This window comes from Amblyomma maculatum, chromosome 2 (genome assembly GCF_055883805.1).
Source record: "Amblyomma maculatum isolate TAMU_Amacu chromosome 2, ASM5588380v1, whole genome shotgun sequence".
Classification (NCBI taxonomy): domain Eukaryota; kingdom Metazoa; phylum Arthropoda; class Arachnida; order Ixodida; family Ixodidae; genus Amblyomma; species Amblyomma maculatum.
Window position 1 is genome coordinate 204,242,847 of NC_139345.1, and position 21,613 is coordinate 204,264,459.

At 47.4% G+C, this 21,613-nt stretch overlaps 1 protein-coding gene across 5 annotated transcripts in view; it reads right to left on the bottom strand.

Annotated features, from left to right (window-relative positions):
• LOC146201093 (polypeptide N-acetylgalactosaminyltransferase 11-like) overlaps nt 1-21,613 on the bottom strand; it is a 105,533-nt gene that overhangs the window by 18,168 nt on the left and 65,752 nt on the right. For all 5 annotated transcript variants that reach the window (XR_014705290.1, XM_084595634.1, XM_084595635.1 and 2 more), the window contains 2 exons: nt 14,952-15,197; nt 907-1,008 (listed from right to left, as the gene is read on the bottom strand). Coding sequence is in view for 4 of the 5 variants with exons in the window: in XM_084595634.1 (XP_084451760.1) it covers nt 907-1,008; nt 14,952-15,197 (348 nt within the window). In the remaining variant the exon portion in view is untranslated. The remainder of the gene's footprint in view (nt 1-906; nt 1,009-14,951; nt 15,198-21,613) is intronic.

Consider the following 21,613-nt stretch of genomic DNA (forward strand, 5'->3'; position numbering starts at 1 on the left):
TCACCGGGTTCGATATAACCGGGTTCGACTGTATATACACGGATCAGGTGAAGTGAGCGTCTGCAGGTTCTTCGCTCAAACTGGACTAGGAAAACAAACTTTACTCACAAAAAAGCCAAAACGGAAGTTGTGTACCTTATCTGCAACTGGCTGCCTCGCGAGCTACTTCCGAGTGACAGACGAAATCTTCTAAAAGCTCAGAACCTGAGTGAGGCGACAAGCAGCCATGCTTTGGCAGCTCTCAACCCACCGCATGACCACGACCACGAATTCTCGCCTCATGCGGTTAGCGCATAATGCAGGAAACAACCAAGGGAATCCTCTCAATAGGAAGAAAAACAGACATGGCGATTGCTGACGCTGCACTGCCATATCACCGCTAATGTGCAACACAAATTACTGGAAGAAGTCATAAATGGTGCACTTCAAGCCCACTCTACTTTTGGGCTGTCACTGCGGTGCTCACCAAAGCTCATACCGATGCTCAGCAATTTAGTGACTGCTCCTAAACTAAGTCTAACATTTGTGGCAGCCGTCATAACCTGCGGCCACAACATTTCACACTAGTTTGCACCTTCTCATGTATACCCATTAGTGTGTGACATTTGTAAGCTTAAATTTGCAATCTGATTTTGTAAGAAACAAAAATGTTGCCTCCTTTCCTGCTGAACAAACATCTTCAGAGGCAGAAAGGACCATAGGATTGATTTTTCACCAAAATCAGGATTTGGGTGCCCTGAGATTGTCCTTTCTTCAATCTGTTCTGTGCACTGCACATTATGCCCAATGTGCTCTGGTGTCAGACAAGAATGCGGCCCAAGGTAAATTGGAAGCGCAGCCAGCAACACCAAGGACCCTGGGTCACAACAGCAGCAGAGCTGCTTCCAGAATAGTGTGCCCACCCACCTGGCGCTTGATGTTGGCACATTCCTTGAGGAGGAACACAGTGCCCTTGGTGGTGACTGCATCTTCAGACTCCACACACAGCTGCGTGCCCGACAGCTGCAGCTGAGAGGAGAGAGAAGAGGCCATCTGTGAGACATTACAGAAAGTTACTGGGCCAGTTGGTACATGATTTAAATGAAAAACAGCGTGCTAAAACTAGACAGGGAACAGAAGACGAGCACACATTCACAGCATTAAATGTGCATGCGTGCCTTCTGCTCTCAGTCTAGTTTTAGCGCACTGTTTGTCGCTGAAACCGTGAGACATCCTGGCATGATGTCTTGGCCGGCAGGGTGGTAGAGGCAATGAGAGTCTCCTTTGGTAAATGAGCACCAGAGGCAGAATAGTTGGAAGCAATGGGACTTAAACACAGTGGGATGGAAAGGCAACATCAGAAAGAGGAGAAACAGAGAAGGTCGAGGCATCTCGAACCGCCTCAAGAACTGACATAGAAATGAATCTTCCAGCTCAGCTCTTCACGCTTGCACTGAACTGAGTGCCAGTTATTGCAAGTGTTGTTGCGTACAAAATTGCTGAGCTAAATGAATTTTCGCATCAGTGATGACTACGAACGAGAAAAACGCTGAAGTCATGACTGCTCTCAATCACTCTAAGCATGTTTGCTTGCAGCTTCATCTTCTTGCATAAAACTATCCCTATTGTACTGATGTGACATCAGCACTGTCACCACTTCCAGTACACGAAGGTTTAGGAAAGACCAATCTGAAGAGAAGAGACAAGCATGTCCACTGACTCTTTCTTGGCATTGCACAGCTGTGAAAGGAAAAGCACAAAGTTTGCAGCAGGCAAGAAAGGTGGAAGAGTGGAAATTAAGAACTTAAACATCATACTTACACGCAAATATTAATGCAACCACAAATAAAATGCAAAAGGGGACTACGAGACCATACAAAAAAGAAAAAAGTTGTAGAGATTCAACTATCCTTGAACCACATTTCACGAGCGTAAGCGATCGAACTCAGCCATAGTTGCTGCTGCCGCTTCAACCTTGGCTCGCTTCAGCACTTGGTAAGCTTCTCGGCAATGGATTAGTGTGGCTTCTCGTTGTTTGGAGGTCTCGGCAGCCTGTCTGGCAAGGCTGCGGTCTCTTCTCTTTAGCAAGAGTGGCTTCCTCTAAGCCATGCCGCCTTTTTTTGTCACGCTGCCAGGCTGATTGGCTCAACACTAGGCTAGCAACCTCACCTGCACTAGAGCAGATGGCATGTACGTATAGTGTATTTAACTAGGTTAAATCAAGGAGCAGCACAGATGGAACCTCATGAAGACAACGAAGTTCACTGCACAGCGCGAGTATGTGTAGCAGATGCAACACGATGAAGACTGTTATGTTTGCTGCATAGCACAAGGGTTCAATGTCAAATGTTCGGAGGTCTGGCATGGATGATTACAACTCATAATGCTGTTTCTATGTCCGTAGTGCCTCTGTCAGGCCATATGGGAGGGATGTGGAGACGCACACCAGCTTCAGTGCAATGCCATTTTTTATTACTGCCACACCCGATGCTGATAACACTTGCACCAGGCTTGTGAATTCCGAAGCCAAAACATCTTGCAACACCCCCTTTTTTTTTAGGGAAGACTGTCACCACATCTCATCACCAGGCTGTTACTACACCACATAATCATTTAGACGCTGCAGCAGCACTCTTTTCCGCACCGGTCAGGGTGTGGACTGCACTGGAGGTTGTTGTGGCCCAACACTGCACTCTTCGACAACATTAGGTGAATTCTTACATTCAAACTCATGTGGTGTGACAGGTACGGTCTTCTGGACTGGTCAGAAACTCTTGTCTGGACTGGTCGGAAACTCTTGAATGTCTATAGAGTCCATCCCTGGCTCTGTGTAATTTAGTTGTGGTGCTAGTTGCAGGTTCACCTTATTTCTTCTCAGTGCGCTGCCATTGACATCGACCGTGTAGGTGGAATCCCAGGTTCCACAACTGTACCCTTTACCAATGGCAACCCTGGAGAAGGTAGTTTTACTCACACCACGTCTCCTTTGCGTAGTGTGGGGAGATTCTGTAAAGTCCTGTTGCAGTACATTTGCATCCGCCTTGTCTTCTTAGTCCACTGTGCTCGCTGGTTCAATGTCATCATCATCATCATCAGCCGGACTATACCCACTGCAGGGCGAAGGCCTCTCCCATACTTCTACAATTAACCCGACCTCTGCGAACTTAACCTCATCCACCCACCTAAAATTCTGCCGCCCCCTGCTAGCGTTCCTTCGCTTGGAATCCAGTTTGTTACCCTAAACGACCTTCGGTCATCCTCTCTTCGCACTACATGTCCTGCCCATGCCCATTTCTTCTTCTTGATTTCCACTAGAACGATTTCCACTAGAATGTCAGTAACTTGAGTTATTTCTCTGACTCACTCTGCACACTTCCTATCTTTTAACCTTACCCCTACCATTTTTTGTTCCATAGCTCTCTGCATTGTTCTCAACTTAAGTAGAACACTTTTCGTTAGCCTCCACGTTTCAGCCCCATAGGTGAGTACAGGTATGATGCAACTGTTGTACACTTTCCTCTTGAGCGATACCGGTAAGCTGCTAGCCATAATCTGCAAGTGCTTGCCAAATGCGGTCCATCCCAATCTTATTCTCCTTGTTATTTCCCTTTAATAGTCCGGATCTGCGTTTACTACCTGTCCTAAGTAGACATATCAGTCTACTACTTCCAGTGCTTCGCTAGCTAACATAAACTGCTGTTCCTTCTCGATGCTGTTGAACATTACCTTAGTCTTCTGCATATTGATTTTCAAGCCTACCTTTCTGCTTTTCCTTTCCAGGTCATCATTATTTGCAGTTCATCCCCCGAGTTGCTTAGCAAGGCAACGTCATCAGCAAATCGCAGATTACTGAGGTATTCTCCATCTACCCTTATCCCTAACTGCTCCCATTCCAAGTCTCTGAATACTTCCTCTAAACAAGCTGTGAATAGTACTGGGAAGATAGTGTCCCCTTGCCTAATACCTTTCTTTATGGGAATTTTGTTACTTTCTTTATGCAGAACTATGGTTGCTGTGCAGCCACTATATATATCTTCCAGCACTTTCATGTACGGCTCGTCTACCCCCTGATTTCGCAATGCCAGCATCACCGCCGAGGTTTCAACTGAGTCAAATGCTTTTTCGTAATCAATGAATGCTATGTATAAGGGCTGGTTATATTCTGAGCATTTTTCTATCACCTGATTGGTATGGATATGATCGATAGTAGAGTACCGTTTCCGAAAACCTGCTTGATCTTTTGCTTGATTGCAGTCTAAGGTTGTCCTGATTCTATTCGCGATTACCTTAGTAAATAGCTTATACGTGTTTCAATGTACGCGGCTTTAAGAGTTCATTTGTCGTTGGAAATGTCGTCAGAGTCCACCTACCCGTCATTAGTTGGGCTGGACTTGCCTTTCTGCTTTGGCATGGCATGTTGCGATGATCTAGGAAAGACAAGTGTAGATCATGGCTTGTTTCTAGAGCCTTCTTCAGCAGGAACTTTGCTGTCCTGACTGACCATTCTGTTTGACCCTGGACTTGATGTGTCATGAACAAACTGTCACTTAGCAGCAAACTTTGCGAATTCCCCGCACAAAAATTGAGGACCACGATCACAAGTACAGCTGGAATGCCATAGCAGGCAAAATGTGCTTTAAGCTCCTTGATAATAGCTGAAGCAGTGGTAGAAGTAAGCTCACCTACTTCCCAAACGTTGCTGTAGTAGTCACCTCGTTAATTCGAACTTCATGGGACCGGGGAAAAAGTTCGAATTATCCGATGTTCGAATTATCGAATAGCCTCAAAAAAACTGACAAGAACCAATTATATTAAAGTAAATGTACCGTATTTAGTCGCGTAACAAACTCGCTCACATAATGAATCCACCCAGCCCCGACTTGTGCCTACGAATCTGAAAAAAAAAAAAAAATAAATAAATAAATAAATAAACGAAGGCGTCAGTCGTTAGCGCGTTCTCTCGCGCCATTACGGTCCACAACACATTTCTTGGCAGTGCGCCAAGATGCTGCGCAGCGATAACGGCGTGTTTATCTGTTGACTTTAGCTCCAGCAAGGGGGGGGGGGGGGGGGTGAAGCGAACTTGGCAAGCCACCGTTCAGTATCAGAACGCGCAATAGCAGCGAGCGGCTTTTGAAGGGAACGATGCTAAAAGCCGGTATTATGATCGCGGCTGACTCGCGTGCTTAAGAATGGATGGCTATCGCAAAAAAAAAAAAAAAGGTTTAACCCATAGCGCCCGTTGAGATCATAGCCTTTCATGGGCGTTGGCTGGGACCGTGCCGACAGTACTTATATCCCTATTTGCAAATTAACAGGGTTGGAATTAACGAGTATTTAGTTGCGAGCTACGGAGGTTACGCAGAAGAGAGAGCAGGAAGCTGCCGCCATGGCCATGCACTGACCTTGCCGCGGCCGCCGTCCCCTCCCTCCAACGCTGCTGGCTGCCACGCCAGTCATGGCGCCATTTAAGTTTTACCCACTTTTCCATCGTTTTACCTGGTTCCATCTTCTGTCCCCGTTTTGGACGTGCGCAGTCTCTAATTATGCCTTCCAATCGCGGAGGTGTTTCTTTAATTTTTTTTTTCCCCCGCTTGATGTGCGCCAAGCCACCCAGACGCGGCGGCGCGCAGTTCAAATTATCCGTAGCGGAACCGACTCCCATTCGAATTAACGGGCTTTTTTATACACAGATCTCTATGGAGCTTGGCCGGACCAAGTAGTGTAGTTGGAATTATCCAAAAATTCTAATTATCGAGGTTCGAATTAACGAGCTTTTCCGGTACTAAGAAATTCCGACCTTTGTACTCCATAAGGCCTGTGCCGACTCTGTCCAACAGATACTTGGGTTCTGATGCGGTACGAAGCTTTCCTTCTGTTGTGCATGGCTGTACTTCTGACACACTTCCCATGACTGGATAAAGTCTTTAATCTCAGGGTTTATTCCAGGCCAGAAAATGCACTCTCTTGCTCTAAGCAAACAGCTTTCAATTCCTAGATGGGAAAAATGAAGAGCCTGCTTCACGTCTGCTTGCATGATCTTCGGTGTCACAACTCGTTGGCCCTTATAGACCAAGCCTTCATCGATTATCAGTTCATCACAGAAGTTGAAGTATGCATATGTTCTTTTATGAGATTTGACCTGTCTTTCGGCCATCCTTCCTGAATCAATCTCATCAGGTTGCACATCACAATGTCAGTCTGTGTGTTTTCCTCGATTACGTCAAGAGTCTGGCGCTGATGCGTTGACGACAAACAACATTGACTTCCTCTGCTGGTGGTCAAAAGCCCGTGTCCTTTAGTATGATCTGGACTTTGCGTCAGCAACAACGAGCTGTCTTCTTTGGCAGTACTCGACTGTGAAGCCATATTATGCACTTGTAGCAACACGCTCCGCAGTCGTTTGGGTACATTGTCAAGGGCTTCTTTCGTGATGCTCTGAAGTGGTTTGGGGTCAAATATGAGTGTGGTGTGCCGGCCAAAGATGTATAGGTGAAATTTGTGCTAGACAAAGCAGATAGCCAACATCTCTTTCTCTATTTGGGCATACCTTGTTACTGTTGCCATCAGAGCTCTGCTGGCATAACAGATAGGAGAACAGTCTTGCAGCATCACAGCACCCAGGCCTTTCTCATTGGCGTTACATTACACTGTGAGTTCTTTGTTTGGATCGCAGAACTTCAGGACAGGCGGTGAGGCCAGTAGTTCCTTCACTCTGTTGAATGCGCTCTGCTGTTCAGTGGTCCAGACCCATTCTCTGTTCTTGGCTGTGAGCCTTTTGATAGGCTCAATAATGTCAGATGTACCTGGTAGAAATCTTGCAAGGTAGTTTACCGTGCCACAGAACCATTAAGCTCCGCTCACATCTTTGGGTGCTTCCATGTTAATGATAGCAGCGATCTTGTCGTGGTCAACTTCCACTCCATGCGACGTGAGCTTGTGGCCCATGAAGGTTATCTGCTCAGCATTCAATTCAAGCTTGACATTGTTGATATGAATGCCCTGGTTCCGACACCTCTCCATGAGTGCGTACAGATTTCTGTCATGATCCTTCTATGCAACTTCCTTGGAGCTGCCCTTTCCATACACTATGATGTCGTATGCGACACACGACTTCTTGTAGGCCATCCAATGTAGTCTGCAATCGCTTTTGGAAGATTTCACAACATACTGATAGATCAAATGGAAGTCGAAGTAACCCGTGCCATCCAAATAATATTTAGAAGGTTGTGAGAATGCTAGAATCATACCCATGCTTGCAATGCCAGTATACATTTCGTAAATCAAGCTTGGAAAGGACTTTTGTCTCTGCTAACAAAGTTAAGACATCCTCCAGGACTGATAAAGGGTGTCGTTCTCTTTTCAGAGCTTTGTTAAGCGTTTGTGGACCAATGCATATATGTAACTCACCATCTTTCTTGGTTGTGACAACTATGCGACAGACCCATTGCGTAGGCTCGTCTACCTTTGCAATGATCTGTTTGGCTGTCAGATTCTTGAGCAGATTTTCTAACTTCAGTTTGATGCTCACGGGCACTCTGCATGCTGCCGACGTCTGAGGTTCTACTTTCGGTCAAATTTCAGTTGTACATGCCCTGGAAAGCATCCTTGCTCATTGCTGAAGAGATCTGGGCACCATGCTAGTAAGTAATCTTGAGGCACTGCTGTCTTCTCAACTGTCGAAACAAGGTCATAGTTGACACTGATTAGCTGCATCCGCTGTTAGGTTTCTCTGCCCAGGAAGGTTGCCTGCAACAACAAACCTGGGTTTATATTCACTCACCCACCTTGATAACCTTGTCGTTTCCCCTGTTCTGCAGGGTAACAAAGATGTCTTTCTGCTTGTGCTCACGCACAGTCAAAACCTCTTCCGAACTGGAGCCATCACTGACTGCTTTGCAAAGTAGTTGCCTCGACCACACTTTGAACGTGTTTTGCCCCAGGCAGCGCAAAGTGTCTTCTTGAATATGTGCACTTTTCCGCAATACCTGCAGCTTCTGTTTGCTTTGGGCGCATGCCTCTCGTTCTGTTTGGTTGCGACATTAATAGCGTCGCTGTCACTGTGTACAATGCCTTCTTGTTAGAACGCCTTCGTGTATGTGGCATACCTTTACAACCATATCAACAATAGATTCTTTTAACCTTAGTGGTTTCATATGCAATTCCTCGCTGGCCATGCCGCAAACTACCTGGTTGCAGGTCATCTTGTCACGTTGATGCGCAAAGTTGCAATCTTTCGATTTTCACTTCAGATCGGTCAGAAAAGTGTCAAACGGTTTGCCTGCTTGCTGCTTTCTAACAGTGAAAAACAGTGCACGTACAACTCGTTACGCTTTGGTGCAAAATATTATTCGAGCTTATGAAGCACTATGGCGAGGTCCTTGTCTGGTGCTGACACCGCTTCGTTTGGGCTGCTGAAGTTAAACGGGTTGTATATCTCAATAACAACTGTCCCGGCAATCGTTAGCAGTAGTGCAACTTTCTGTTCTGAGGACTTCGTGTCTTTGCCGGTTGCGATGAGTAAGAGTTCATAACGCTACTTGAAAAGCTGCTAATTCGCTCACAACTCGCCTGTCAGGCACATGCGTTCTAGCACATCAACAGGAGCTGCCAACACCATGTTGCGGTTAGCTCATCACGCTGCCATGCCCACCTTTGCTTACCGCTGTCACTTGCCCACGTGCTGCCTTCACACTGGTTGCAATCTTAGTATCCCGGCCCAATGCTTTCTGCTTCTGACGCTTCTAACACCATGCTTCAATGTCTGTTGTGCCTCTGTTAGGCCGTACGGGAGAGACGTGGAGGCACACACCGGCTTCACTGCAACGCCGTGCATGTTGGCAATAACACTTGCCCCAGGCTCATGAATTGCGAAACCAAAATATCTTGGAATAAACGCAGTCACAGGCTGTTCAAGTCAGCTATCGCCAAGACGCCCACTGCTTGCAGAAATACCACAGCAAACGATAAGTCAATATTATTTGAGATGTCATGTGTCAGAAAAGCACACGACATCATCGACTGCAGCAAAGCCTTTTACACATTAATACATACAGTCTCCACCGTCATCACCATGGCACCACTGCTATGGCGCTTCATGCTAGTCGGTCTTATGCCCCTTCGCCTTTCTTTCTGTTTCCTACTTTACTTACTTACAGTACCCACCATTTTTCAATGACATGCCCTAGCTTGCTCACATGTTCATAGCCACCCTATACTCGTGCACACTACGAGGCCCCCAAGGTGATTCTCTTAACAGCTCGCAAGCCTGATCATGAAGACCACTGTAGCGAGGTTGAGTAAGAAAAAAGGCTTGTGCTATATTCATACCTTGGTTCCAATATAAAGCGAGTTATATTCTGAAACTGATGAAATAAGACAAAGGACTTGAATTATATTGTGTAAATACAGTCGAACCCGGATATATCGAACTCGAAGGGGATCGCGAAAAAGTTCGATATATCGATAATTCGACATACAGAAATTGGCTTGTGACGGCACTTACGATGCGAAAAAACGATACCGTATTTGCCGCGTAATCAACCCACTCGCATAATGAACCCTCTCTCCACTTTTGCGCCCGAGAATTTGAAAAAAAAAAAAAAAATGCTTTAAGGCCAGCTCGCTCACATGCAAGCGATTGAGCGATCTCAGCGACAAGTGGCAGCGACAGAGCGAAAAATTTCCAACTTGTTGGAACTGCATCCCGCTCGCCGCTCGAGCCACCGCGGCAGCTCAAAACAAGGTTTCTGTGTCGCTGCGGCAGAAAATCACGAGCGTTTTCGCTTGCATGCCGATGGCGCGCGTCACTCCGTTTCGGTCGTCGCATCCACAGCTCATTTCTTGGCAGCGTGCCAAGATGTTGCGCAGCGATAACGTCAGGGCGCGTTTATCTTTTCATAGCTCCTCCGGTGGCAAGGAGTGAACTTGGCAGAGTGCCCGTGATGGCTTGATTGCACAAGTCCGGTTCGATTTATCACGCTGCGCTTGGGGGGGAGCGGGCGTCATGATCGCAGCAGCTGACGGCGTGCTTCGCTTGATTCATACATGCAAAGATAAACCGCTCCCGCCAAAATAAGAAAAAAAAAATACCTGCCGCTTCTTAACGTCCGCAGCCGCCATATCTTACGCTACGTTGCGCGTACAGCACAACGATAAGAAAGAATGAGTCTCGAAAAAAAAAAAAAAAAAAAACAGAGCTGCCGCTTCTTGACGTCCGCAGGCGCCATAGCCACGTCAGCCGCCGCGCGCAGAGGGTTCGCAACACACGCTGGAGAAAGCGTCCCACGTCTGTCTGAAAACGGGCTGAGCTGGCTTGGCGCATGCGTAGCGCATGCTGAAGGAGAGAGCTGGGCAAAAGAATGGGCACACCCACGCACATAGCTTGCAAACGTCATGTGTTGGCGCGCGGGAAACGATAATTACAGATGCGCGCGCCTTTGGCGAATGGGCGCGGCGCTGTCCAGAACTGTCCCTTCTCATTCCTTCCTCGCGTGGCTTGAAAACGTCACGCGGCAAACGGCCAAGAGTGATGCGATCGTCTTTGGGGAAGGCACACTTTCCAGTGCATAGTGCGGAGTTCGATATATCGAACGACTGGCGAAATTGAGTTCGATATATGATGCGGCTTTCCTATACTTTTACATGGGATTTTCAAGAGGATATTCCGTGAGTTCGATATAACCAAAATTCGATATATCCGGGTTCGATATAACCGGGTTCGACTGTATAGTCGAACTCGGATATATCGAACCCGGATCATTAAAATTTTGGCTATATCGAACTCACGGAATATCCCCTTGAAAATCCCATGTAAAAGCATAGGAAAGCTGCGTCGTATATTGAACTCCGATTTAACCGGTCGTTCGATATATCGAACTCCGCACCATGCACTGAAAGGTGCGCCTTCCCCAAAGACGATCGTATTACCCTCGACCCTTTCACGCGTGACGTTTTCAAGCCACGCGCGGAAGCAAAGAGGGCACAGTTCGGCGATGGCTGGTCAAGAGCAGCACCGCGCCCTTTCCCCAAAGGCGCACGCATCTGCGGTGATCGTTCGCCGTGTCGTTTGCCGCGCGCTAGCATGTGACGTTTGCAACAATGTGCGTGAAGGAACGAGAGGGAACCAATGCAGCCGTGGTGTTCCCTCGTCTGCTGAGCTTTATCTCTCCCCTTCTTCTCTCTTTCTCGGTCTTCGTTCGCAGCAGCACGCATTGCGCATGACCGGACAAGCCAGCTCAGCCGTGGAAGACGCTTTCTCCAGTGTGTTGTGAACGCTCTGCTCGCGGCGGCTGACGTGCAATACGCTTCTCGTGTCATCATGCTGAACGCGCGTAAGCTATGGCGGCTGCAGACGCTAGCCAGCGGCAGATATTTCTTTTCTTTTTTTTTTTATTTTTATTTTTTTGAGAGTGTCGTTCATCCTTGCCGTCGTGCTGAACGTGCGGCATTGCTTATGCTATGGTGACTACGAACATTAAGCAGCAATTTTTTTTTTTTTTTTTCAGTGAGCCAACCAACCTCGACGTGCTGAACATGCGGCGTAGCGTATGCTATGGCAGCCTGCGTTAAGAAGCAGCAACTTCTTTTTTTTTTTCCCGAAAGTTGACCATTTTCGTTGCGCTGAACGTGTGGCGTAGCATATGCTATGGCACCTGCGGATGTTAAGAAGCAGCAAATCTTTTTTTTTCTTTTTTGCAAGAGTCGTCCATTCTTGCATCTATGAATCAATGAAAGCATGCGGTAAGATGCGATCATGACCCTAGCTTTTAAAAGCATTGTTCGCTTCAAACAGCATATGCAGCTATCACGCTTTCTAATGATTTTGCGGCAGAGGACTATGCCCTCCCCAAGCGCAGCGTGATAAATCGAACCAGGTTTGTGCAATCAAGCCATCACTGGCACTCTGTCAAGTTCGCTCCCCGGCACCGCAGGATCTATCAAAAGTATAGTCAAACGATAAACGCGCCGTGACTTTATCGCTGCGTAGCATCTTGGTGCGCTGCCACTAAATGAACTGTGGATGCGACGGCCGAAACGAAGGAATGCGGCACCGAACGCTTTTTTTTTTTTTCCAATTACTCGGGGGCAAAAGGGGGGATTGGGTTCATTATGCAAGTGGGTTGATTATGCGACACATACAGTACAGTCAAAGCTCGTTAATTCGAACCTCGATAATTCGAATTTTCGGATAATTCGAACTGCACTACTTGGTCCGGCCAAGCTCCATAGAGATCTGTGCACAAAAAAGCCCGCTAATTCAAACTCAGTCGGTTCCGCAACGAATAATTCGAACTACGCGCCGCCGCATATAGGCGGCTTGACGCACAGCACGTGGCAAAAAAATAAAAATAAAATAAAATCCCTCAGAGAAAGAACGGCGTGGTTAGAGGCTGTGCGCTTCCAAAACAGAGACAGATGAAACCAGATAGAACCATGGATGAGTGGGTAAAGCCTAAATGGCGCCATGACCGGCGCGGCGGCGCCGGAGGGTAGGGGTTGGCGGCCGCGGCTGCCGTACAACATCCGAAACTTGCAATTAAATACTCGTTAATCGAGCCCTGTTAATTCGGAAATGCGCATAAGCACTGTCGGCGCAGTCCCAGCAAACTCCCACAAGAAGCTATGACTTCGGATGGGCGCTACGGGTTGCGCGCTTTTTTTTTTTTTTTTTTTCGAGAGTCGTTCACTTTTTCATCCATCGGCCCTCAACGAGCACAGGCGGTGGTCGGCCGCGGTCATGACGGCGGCTTTTAGCATCGTCCGCTTCAAGAGGCGTTTGCTACTATCGCATGTGGTAGTAGACAGCGCCCGCCCCGATCGCCTACGGCATGATAACGCGAACGTATTGAAAATGAGGTTTGCACAACCGGACAAGCGCTGGCCCCCTGCCAAGTTCGCTCGCTTTCCCCCCTTGCTAGAGCCAACATAAAAAGAAAACATCGCTATGTTATCACTGAGCAGCATCTTGGCGCACTGCCAAGATGTGTTGTGGACCGTGACGACGCGAAACGGAGGGACGCGTTAACGGCTGGAGCCCTTTTTTTTTTCTTTTCCGTGACGGCGCCGAACAGAGGGATGCATTAACAACTGACGGCTTTTTTTTTTTTTTTCGAATTCTAAGGTGAAAATCGCGGGTAAGCGGGTTCATTATACGAGTGGGTTGTTTACCCAAGTTAATACGGTAAATTTACGGTAATGCAGATGGTTCTTGTCAGTTTTTTTGAGGCCATTCGATAATTCGAACATCGGATAATTCGAACTTTTTTTCCCGGTCCCGTGAAGTTCGAATTAACGAGCTTTTACTGTACCATTTTTCATGATCGCAAGTGGCGTCTCAAGCCGATTTCTGTATATCGAATTATCAATACAGTCGAACCCGGACATATCGAACTCGAAGGGGATCGCGAAATAGTTCGGTATATCGATAATGCGATATACAGAAATCGGCTTGGGACGGCACTTACGATGTGAAAAAACGATACCGTATTTGTCGCATAATCAACTCACTCGCATAATGAACCCGCCCTCCAATTTTGCACTCGAGAATTTGAAAAAACAAAAATGAGCGTTAAGGCCAGCTTGCTCCAGCGACGAGCGGCAGCGACAGAGCAAAAAATTTCCAACTTGTTGGAACTGCATCCCTCTGCCGTTCGAGCCACCGCGGCAGCTCAAAACAAGGTTTCTGTGTGGCCGCAGCAGAAATCGCCAGCGTTTTCGCTTGCGTTTCGGTCGTCTCATCCACAGCTTATTTCTTGGCAGCGTGCCAAGATGCTGCGCAGCGATAACGTCGCGGCGTGTTTATCTTCTGATAGCTCCTGCGGCAGCGGGGAGCGAACTTGGCAGACTGCCCGTGATGGCTTGATTGCACAAACCTGGTACGATTTATCAGTCCATTGCCACAAAATCATTGGAAAGCGTGATACAGTAGCTGCAAATGCTGTTCGAAGCGAAAAATGCTAAAAGCCGGTGTCATGATCGCAGCTGACCGCGTGCTTTCGTTGATTCATACATGCAAGAATAAACGACTCCCGCAAAAAAAAAAAAAAAAGAATGCCGCTTCGTAACGCCATATCTTACGCTACGCCGCGCGTACAGCACAACGATAAAAATATACGAATCTCGCAAAAAAAAAAATAAAAAGAAGATCTGCCGCTCCTTAACTTCCCTAGGCGCCATGCCACGTCAGCCGCCGCGCGCAGAGGGTTCGCAACACACGCTGGAGAAAGCGTCCGATGTTCTGTCCGAAAACGGGCTGAGCTGGCTTGGCGCATGCTTAGCGCGTGCTACTGCAAACGAAGGCCGGGAAAGAGGAAGGAGAGAGATAGCTCGGCAAAAGAATGGGCACAGCCTTGCGCATCGCTCTGCCGCGTTTTTCCCCTCTCGTTCCCACCGGTTCTCTCTGGTTCATTCACGCACATGGCTTGCAAACGTCACGTGCTGGCGCGCGGGAAACGATAACCGCAGATGCGCGCGCCTTTGGGGATAGGGCACGGCGCTGCCCTAGTCGAACTGTCCCCTCTCATTACTTCCGCTCGTGGCTTGAAAACGTCACGCGGCAAACGGCCGAGGATGATGCGATCGTCTTTGGGAAAGGCACACTTTCCAGTGCGTGGTGCGGAGTTTGATATATCGAACGACCGATGAAATTGAGTTCAATATATGACGCGGCTTTCCTATACTTTTACATGGGATATTCAAGGGGATATTCTGTGAGTTCGATATAACCAGAATTCGATATTACCGGGTTCGATATATCCGGGTTCGACTGTATATCGAACTATTTCATGATCCCCTTCAAGTTCGATATATCCGGGTCCGACTGTACAGCAAAAAAATGGGGGGGATTCATGAAGGGGAGGGGGGGAAGAGTGAGAGAGGACACTGTGCTTAGTGCGGAAAGATGAAAGAGTGCTTCAGACTCTCGTGGGGAATGGAATATCACGAGAGACAAAGGGATAGCAGCAGCCTACCTGGAAGCGGCCAACAATGGCAGGCACCTTCCGACGCAGCAGGTCAAGGTTCCTGGGTGGAGGAAATTTCTTGCGCTTCTTGGGAGGTGCCAGATCCTCTGGCGTGGGTGGCCGCAACTCTGGGTACACATGGTGCATGTACCAGTCGAACGAGTGGCACCGGAGGCGCTTGCGCAGGGCCAGCCGCGCCGACACATCCCCGAACCACTGGTTGCGGGCATCCTTCCGCGTCTGTAGATAGTACGTCTGGGGTGGAAGGAGATGGGGCAGATGAGGACAGGTACTCAGGACAACACACGGGGCAGAAATAAAGGTAAGGCACAGCAGCACGCAGTCAGATCATGCGTCTTAACAGCTTGAACGATATCAAGGACACTCAGAGGCGACCGTTTGGGACGTGAACGGGGCATGTAACGCAGAGAGGAGGTAACCAATGAGTACCTTAGGATAGCAATGTGAAATCTGAGAAAATGTGCACAATGCAAGTGGCAACAGGCTGAGAAGTGCTTGAAGCATGGTGAATGTTGGTGGCATAGGGCCCGGTTAATCGCAAGAACATGGGAGATGCATTTATCAATGACAATCATGATTATCCCTGGCTTGAAACCAGCGTTGTGTTCCATACCTGGATGAAACTAGCAGGTTCTCGAATACAGTAACCTCGATGTAACGAACTTCAATTTAACGAAATCCCCGATGTAACGAAGTACAGTTGAACCTGGTTGTAACAAACCTCTATGTAACGAATTCCTGAATTTAACTAAGTTTTTAAATTCCCCAATGCCACACCCATTGAAGTCAATGTATTTTTGACCTCTATGCAACGAAGGCATTGCAGCGGTCAACCTTGATGTAACGAACTCAGGAAGCTGATCAGTCATTATCTTTCAAGCTTTTACTGAAAAGTTTGGTGAAGAAATGCATTAATTTAGTGAATATTGAAGCCAGCAGCTACGTGAACACCTGTAATCACAGAAATCAAGCAAAATTGGTGATGATGATGATAGTATTACCTTCTAGCGCCGCTCCGTGGCTAACGCAGCAGCCTCCTCAGGCGTTGGTAGCGTAGTGCAACACCAGGTGGCATTAGTGGCTGCAGTTGATTTCTTTGTAGGTACTGTGCGTGCGTGTAGCACATGCAATTTTCGCGCACGTTGTGCATTCGCCATCTTGTCTGTTGTTCTGCGTTTTGTGCACGTCTCATGTGTCTGCGGATTTGCGGTGTTGGTTCGCCCGACGTGTTTCGGAAGTGCTAGGCCAGCCTTTTTGCCTGTATTCGTGGGGCTCCACTTGTATCTGCGGCGTCAGTTCGTCGTGATAAGTTCAACGGCCAGAAAACGAAAAGTTTTGTCATTTCAAGACAAACTTGCCATTTTAAATGCAAATGTAATGTTGAAACGAGCATTTTAAATGCTCGTTTCAACATCACAGCGAGCACCCTGTCAACAATTTTAAGTGCAGAAGAGAAGATTAGAAGTGCAGTGGAGTCGGGAACAAAGGCTAAGAAAAGATTGAAACTGTCAACATATGATGATGTGGACAAGGCAGTGTTCACGTGGTTTTTGGACATGCGAGCCAGGAATGTGCCCATAAGCGGAGCGATATTACAACAGAAGGCGGAGGATTTTGCGGGCATCTTGGGCCATGATGACTTCAAGGCAAGCAACGGGTGGCTACAAGGTTTCAAGAGCCGACACAATGTCATCGGGAAAGTTATCTGCAGCGAATCGGCCTCTGCAGAGAGCGATGCTGCTGCTTCGTAAGTGGCTGACACGCTTCCTGGAATACTGAGTCACTTCGAAGCGGCTGAAATCTATAATGCCGACGAGACGGCTCTCTTTTATCAGATGCTTCCGGGCCGCACGCTAGCACTTAAAGGAGATGACTGCCACGGCGGAAAGCAGAGCAAGCAAACTCCGCGTAACAGTTCTACTGTGCACCAACCTCGACGGCACTGACAAGTGAGTCCTGCTAGTTGTGGGAAAAAGTGCCCGTCCCAGGTGCTTTAAGGGGACGAAGCGTATGCCTGTGAAATGCACGGCGAACACTAAAGCGTGGATGACTCGGGTAATATTTTCTGAATGGCTGAAAGACTTCAACCAGGACGTCAAGCGGCAAGGTCGTCAAGTTTGCCTACTTCTGGATAATTGCGCTGCGCACCATGTTGAAGGCCTGCAGCTGTCTCACATCGAGCTGCACTACTTCCCGGCTAATTGCACATCACTAATGCAGCCGCTGGACAAAGGAATAATCAACAGTTTTAAATGCTGTTACCGGCGCCAACTGATACAGAAGCTTCTTCTGAACATTCATCTGGAACGGAAGCTGAAGATCGATATTTATCAGTCGGTTGAAATGCTTGCTGCCTCTTGACAAGAAGTCAGGGCAGAAGTTATTAAGAAATGCTTTATGAAGGCAGGGATTACAAAAAACGCACAGGCTGGTGCCGATGACGAGGAAGAAGAGACTTCAGCTTCATCCGATGTGGCCGAAGCGTGGGATGAGCTACGCAGCAAAGATGGTGTCCCCGACGATGTCGACCTGAGCAACTTTTTGTTTGCCGACAACGCCGCCGTAGCTACGGAAGAAATGAATGATGAGGCACTTGACCAAAGCGTGCAAAATCCCAATGTATGTGATGATGGTTCCTGTGAGCCAGATCTGTGTGACGTGCCCACCGCAAAGGAGGTGATGAACGCAATCAAGGTATTGCGCCGTTTTGTCCGCTCGCGCGACGACGAAGGAGCATTACATAATTTAGCTTCATTGGAGCGCCGTGTTGTGCCTTTGCTCGCGCGGAAACAAGTAGAGATTACGCAGTTTTTTACTGTAAAATAAATGCCTGAAGGGTGAGTTCACCTTCACTGATATCTGAAGCCTTTCGGTATCGTTTCTACATCATTCGTGCGAGCCTTCTTACAAAACCTGCATGTAACGAAAACATGTAACGAAAAATTGCGAACTTTTGTCAACTTCGTTACATCCAGGTTCAACTGCAGTTCAGTTTCTGTAACTTCGGGCGCATAGAACACAATGTATTTTTAGCCCCCCTATAACGAAGTAAATTTCGATGAACTTTCAATGTAACGAAATTTAGTTGAAGGCTCAATGCCTGAACAAAGGTGTACCATGAACCTGAGCAGTTGAGAGCAGTGCCCATCAAAACGCACGCAGCTTGAAAACAAGCGTAGCATGGCCAAGGTAGGTCGACCTTGGCGCAGCGACGCAGCAGAGCCGAGCACGCTCAAAAATGTGAAGATGATGACGATACGACGTAGCATACGCTGCGCCATCTGATGTACTAGTGCATGGGAGACGGAAACATGGTGTTGAGCAACTCCACTAGGCGGTATGAGCATCAGCCCAGTTTAGGTGCCGCGGCGCAGCATGCAGGCTCCCTACCCAGTTTATGCCTATTTTTTGCGTAGCGCACGTGGGCGTGCAGCGTGTGTGCATTTGTTGTCGCATTGTCGCGTGACTGATGACCTGTCCCTCGTCGTCGTCATAGTCGACCCACCAACTGCACATCCCTCATCTAGCCGCTCGATCAGGGCATAATTAACAGTTTGAAATGTGCCTATCACCGAAGATTAATTGACAAGCTGCTTCTCGACATTCGGCTGGAACAGTCATGTTTCAAGCGCTCGAGATGCTGTCCGTATCATGGAAAGTAACGCCGAAGACAATCATAAAAAACTGTTTTCGAAAAGCAGGCCTTGGAACAGACGCGTTCGCAGCAGCTCGACCTGAAGGTGGTTAGTCCACGCTTGAAACAATAGAAGCGCAGGCACTTCAGAAGTCTTGGGAGCGCCTTCGCAGCGGTGGTGCTGTGCTAGAGGATGTCGAGATCGACGATTTCGTTCTTGGTGATTCTTGTGTCCTCGCAGCAGAAGAGGTGACCCCGGAATCCATCCTGAACGATGTGGTTCAGGAATTGCAAGGTGAGAGTAACGGCGAAACGGAAAATCAGGACGAATGTGACGATGTCCCCACCTGCCGCGAAGTAGTCGATGCGATTGACGTACTGAGGCGTTTCGCGGGCTCTATAGGGGGTATTCACGTGACGTCACAGCTGACGTCAGTATGCAGTCGATGCCATATTTGTGTCCTGTTCGGACTAGTACTAGTACGGGGCGGCGGTTAGCTTAGCTGTTCGTGCGCGTCCGTTTGCTCTGTCACTCTGCCTCATACCAGCACCGTTATGAAAACTCAATCGGTATTATGAGTAACAGTTTGATTTATCAGCAAAGTGTGCGCGATGCGGACAGAGACCTGTACGAAACAAAACTTTGGTACCTACCCGTGTGCAGTCGATATGCGCAACTGCACGGTAAGTGTCGGCCTGTGCCCACGCATAGATATGTGCGACATTCATGAATTCCTTGTCCTACGGACGAGCTTCATCACAAGAAAACAATCGCAAGCCTACTGACCACTTGAAGAATGCAACTACGTTACAAGCGGCTGGGTTAAGAGCCGCGGTTGAAGCAGACGAACTCGCTCTTTGTGTAATTACGTGCGTGCCGTCCAACGTTTATACCAACTAAACCGCTGAGTTTTTGTAGCTGATATTCTGCATAGAAATGGCATTTGGTAGTCAGTATCTTTTATACAAAGCTTGTTTGGTGTACTTGCCTCAATCGATCAGAAGAAGTCGGATGTTTGCATCGTCTGTGGCGGTAAGGAAGCAATAGAAACCGCTGCCACAGGCCACAGCGATGACACCGGTGGCGCCACCTCGTTGCCTAGCGGGCTCGAAATAACTTTTTGCAACAAAACTCTTGAAATACAGCGCAGTTTTGGCCAAGCTAAACTTGATTTGTTATTAGAGATAAATAAGTTTGTAAAGTTCTCCAAACCTTCTGCAAAACAACTCTGCCCGCCTAGGCTCCTTCGCCGAATCTGCATGCGGTCTGCTTTGATTAGCAGGCGACACAGACGATGCGAACTTCTGATCGAATGAGGCAAGTACGACAAACACAAAGTTTAGCGAGCCCTCTTTGAAGGATTTTATTGCAGCGAAACACGGCGATGAGGTGTTGGCGGCGCGCTGCATGCATGCGCATGACTGGAAGCGATACCGCGCTGCTCTTTTACCGGGAATGAATGTGTCTTCCGAGTGCGTGAAGAACAGTCGTGCACAGATAGTGACAAGAGCTGGCTGCTGGGGCACATCCGGAAGATTCCAGTCCAGCCCATTTTGACATACATTTCTCATATTCCACGATACTTGTGCGGTTGAGCCGTGAGCCATACGTGACGTCGCATCTCGGTGAGGTATCTCGTTCGAGTGGAGTTGTTCGTGTGTACTTCCGGAACCTTAAAATGCCGAGGTTGTTCGAGCAGCTCTTCAGCTTCCTTTGTTTACACTGTGCACGCGTCTATTACAGTCTACGATAGCTCAATAAACAACATATTGCTGCGGATGCCACTGATTGTAGAACCGCACTACAGCACTTGATACGTACGTTCGCCCTGTTCGTTCCGTGGACACAAAAATGGCCGACTGCGCCTCAATTACCCACAATGCACCGCGCACAGCGCGTCAGTGAATACCCCCTATAGGAAAGGAAGAGGCTATGCGGTCGTTTTGGGCCTATGAACGATGCATAATGCCGTTGTTGACTGCAAAGAAGACTGAAAAGAAAGTGACGAACTACTTTACCCACAAATAAAAGCTCTTCCGTGTGTGCTTCACACCAGCAATGCCATTTGAGGATTTTATTTGCATGTTAATAGCCTAATTTCGACGTAAAAAAATTTCAATGTAACAAATTCAAGCGCCGATTTTACCGACTTCATTATATTGAGGTTTAACTGCAGCTGATTCCCACCAAATGACTGCAGCACTACTGCCATCAGCAATGCACATGCATAGACTGTTTGCAGAAGAATCAAAGAGAGATCAACGACGGTCATGACGAGGCTGGAAGTTATGCTATGTACCCTTACCTCTATCACTGTTTAAACACCACTGCCTGCTCATGCAGTCACTAACAATGCACTTTCGGGTGATTCCACGTAAATCGAACAAAGGATGGTCGATCGACCTTCTATATTTATTTCGAAGTTTTATATATATTGTTGCCTGATGACTGGAAAGAAGATATCTGCAACTGGTTTTGCTGCCAAAATTTTTTCGAGGCACAGGGAATTAAGAATGACCAAGAGGTGGAGTGCCACGCTTATCTTGTCTGCTGTTTTGGCCAAATTTGGTTAATAATTACATAAAATATATTAAAGTTAGCTGAAAATTGTATCACTAGATATATGCATGTATTTATTTTTATGCAGTTTATTGTTCACTTTTCTGGGTAGTGTAGATGTTTTTATAAAATTTTTGAAATCAGCCCAGGAAACGAAATTTTACCTACTGCAGGCCTTTATATCAAAAAAGGTTTATGGCAGAGCAGCAATAGTTCCACACTATGTTCTCAGTATAGTTATCTATTAAGCAGCTAAAGCTTATATTTATATAACGTTTCAAAACAGAGATACGATTGTGCTAATTTTCAAGAAAACAGAGAACAATAAAAATTTCTAATGACATTGTGAAAAAAAAAAGCCCATTTTTGATATTCTTTACACTTTGTCCACCTATTCTCCTCTACTTCAGCTTTCAAAATCATTAAAAACAGGCGTTTCAAACATAACGTTTCGCT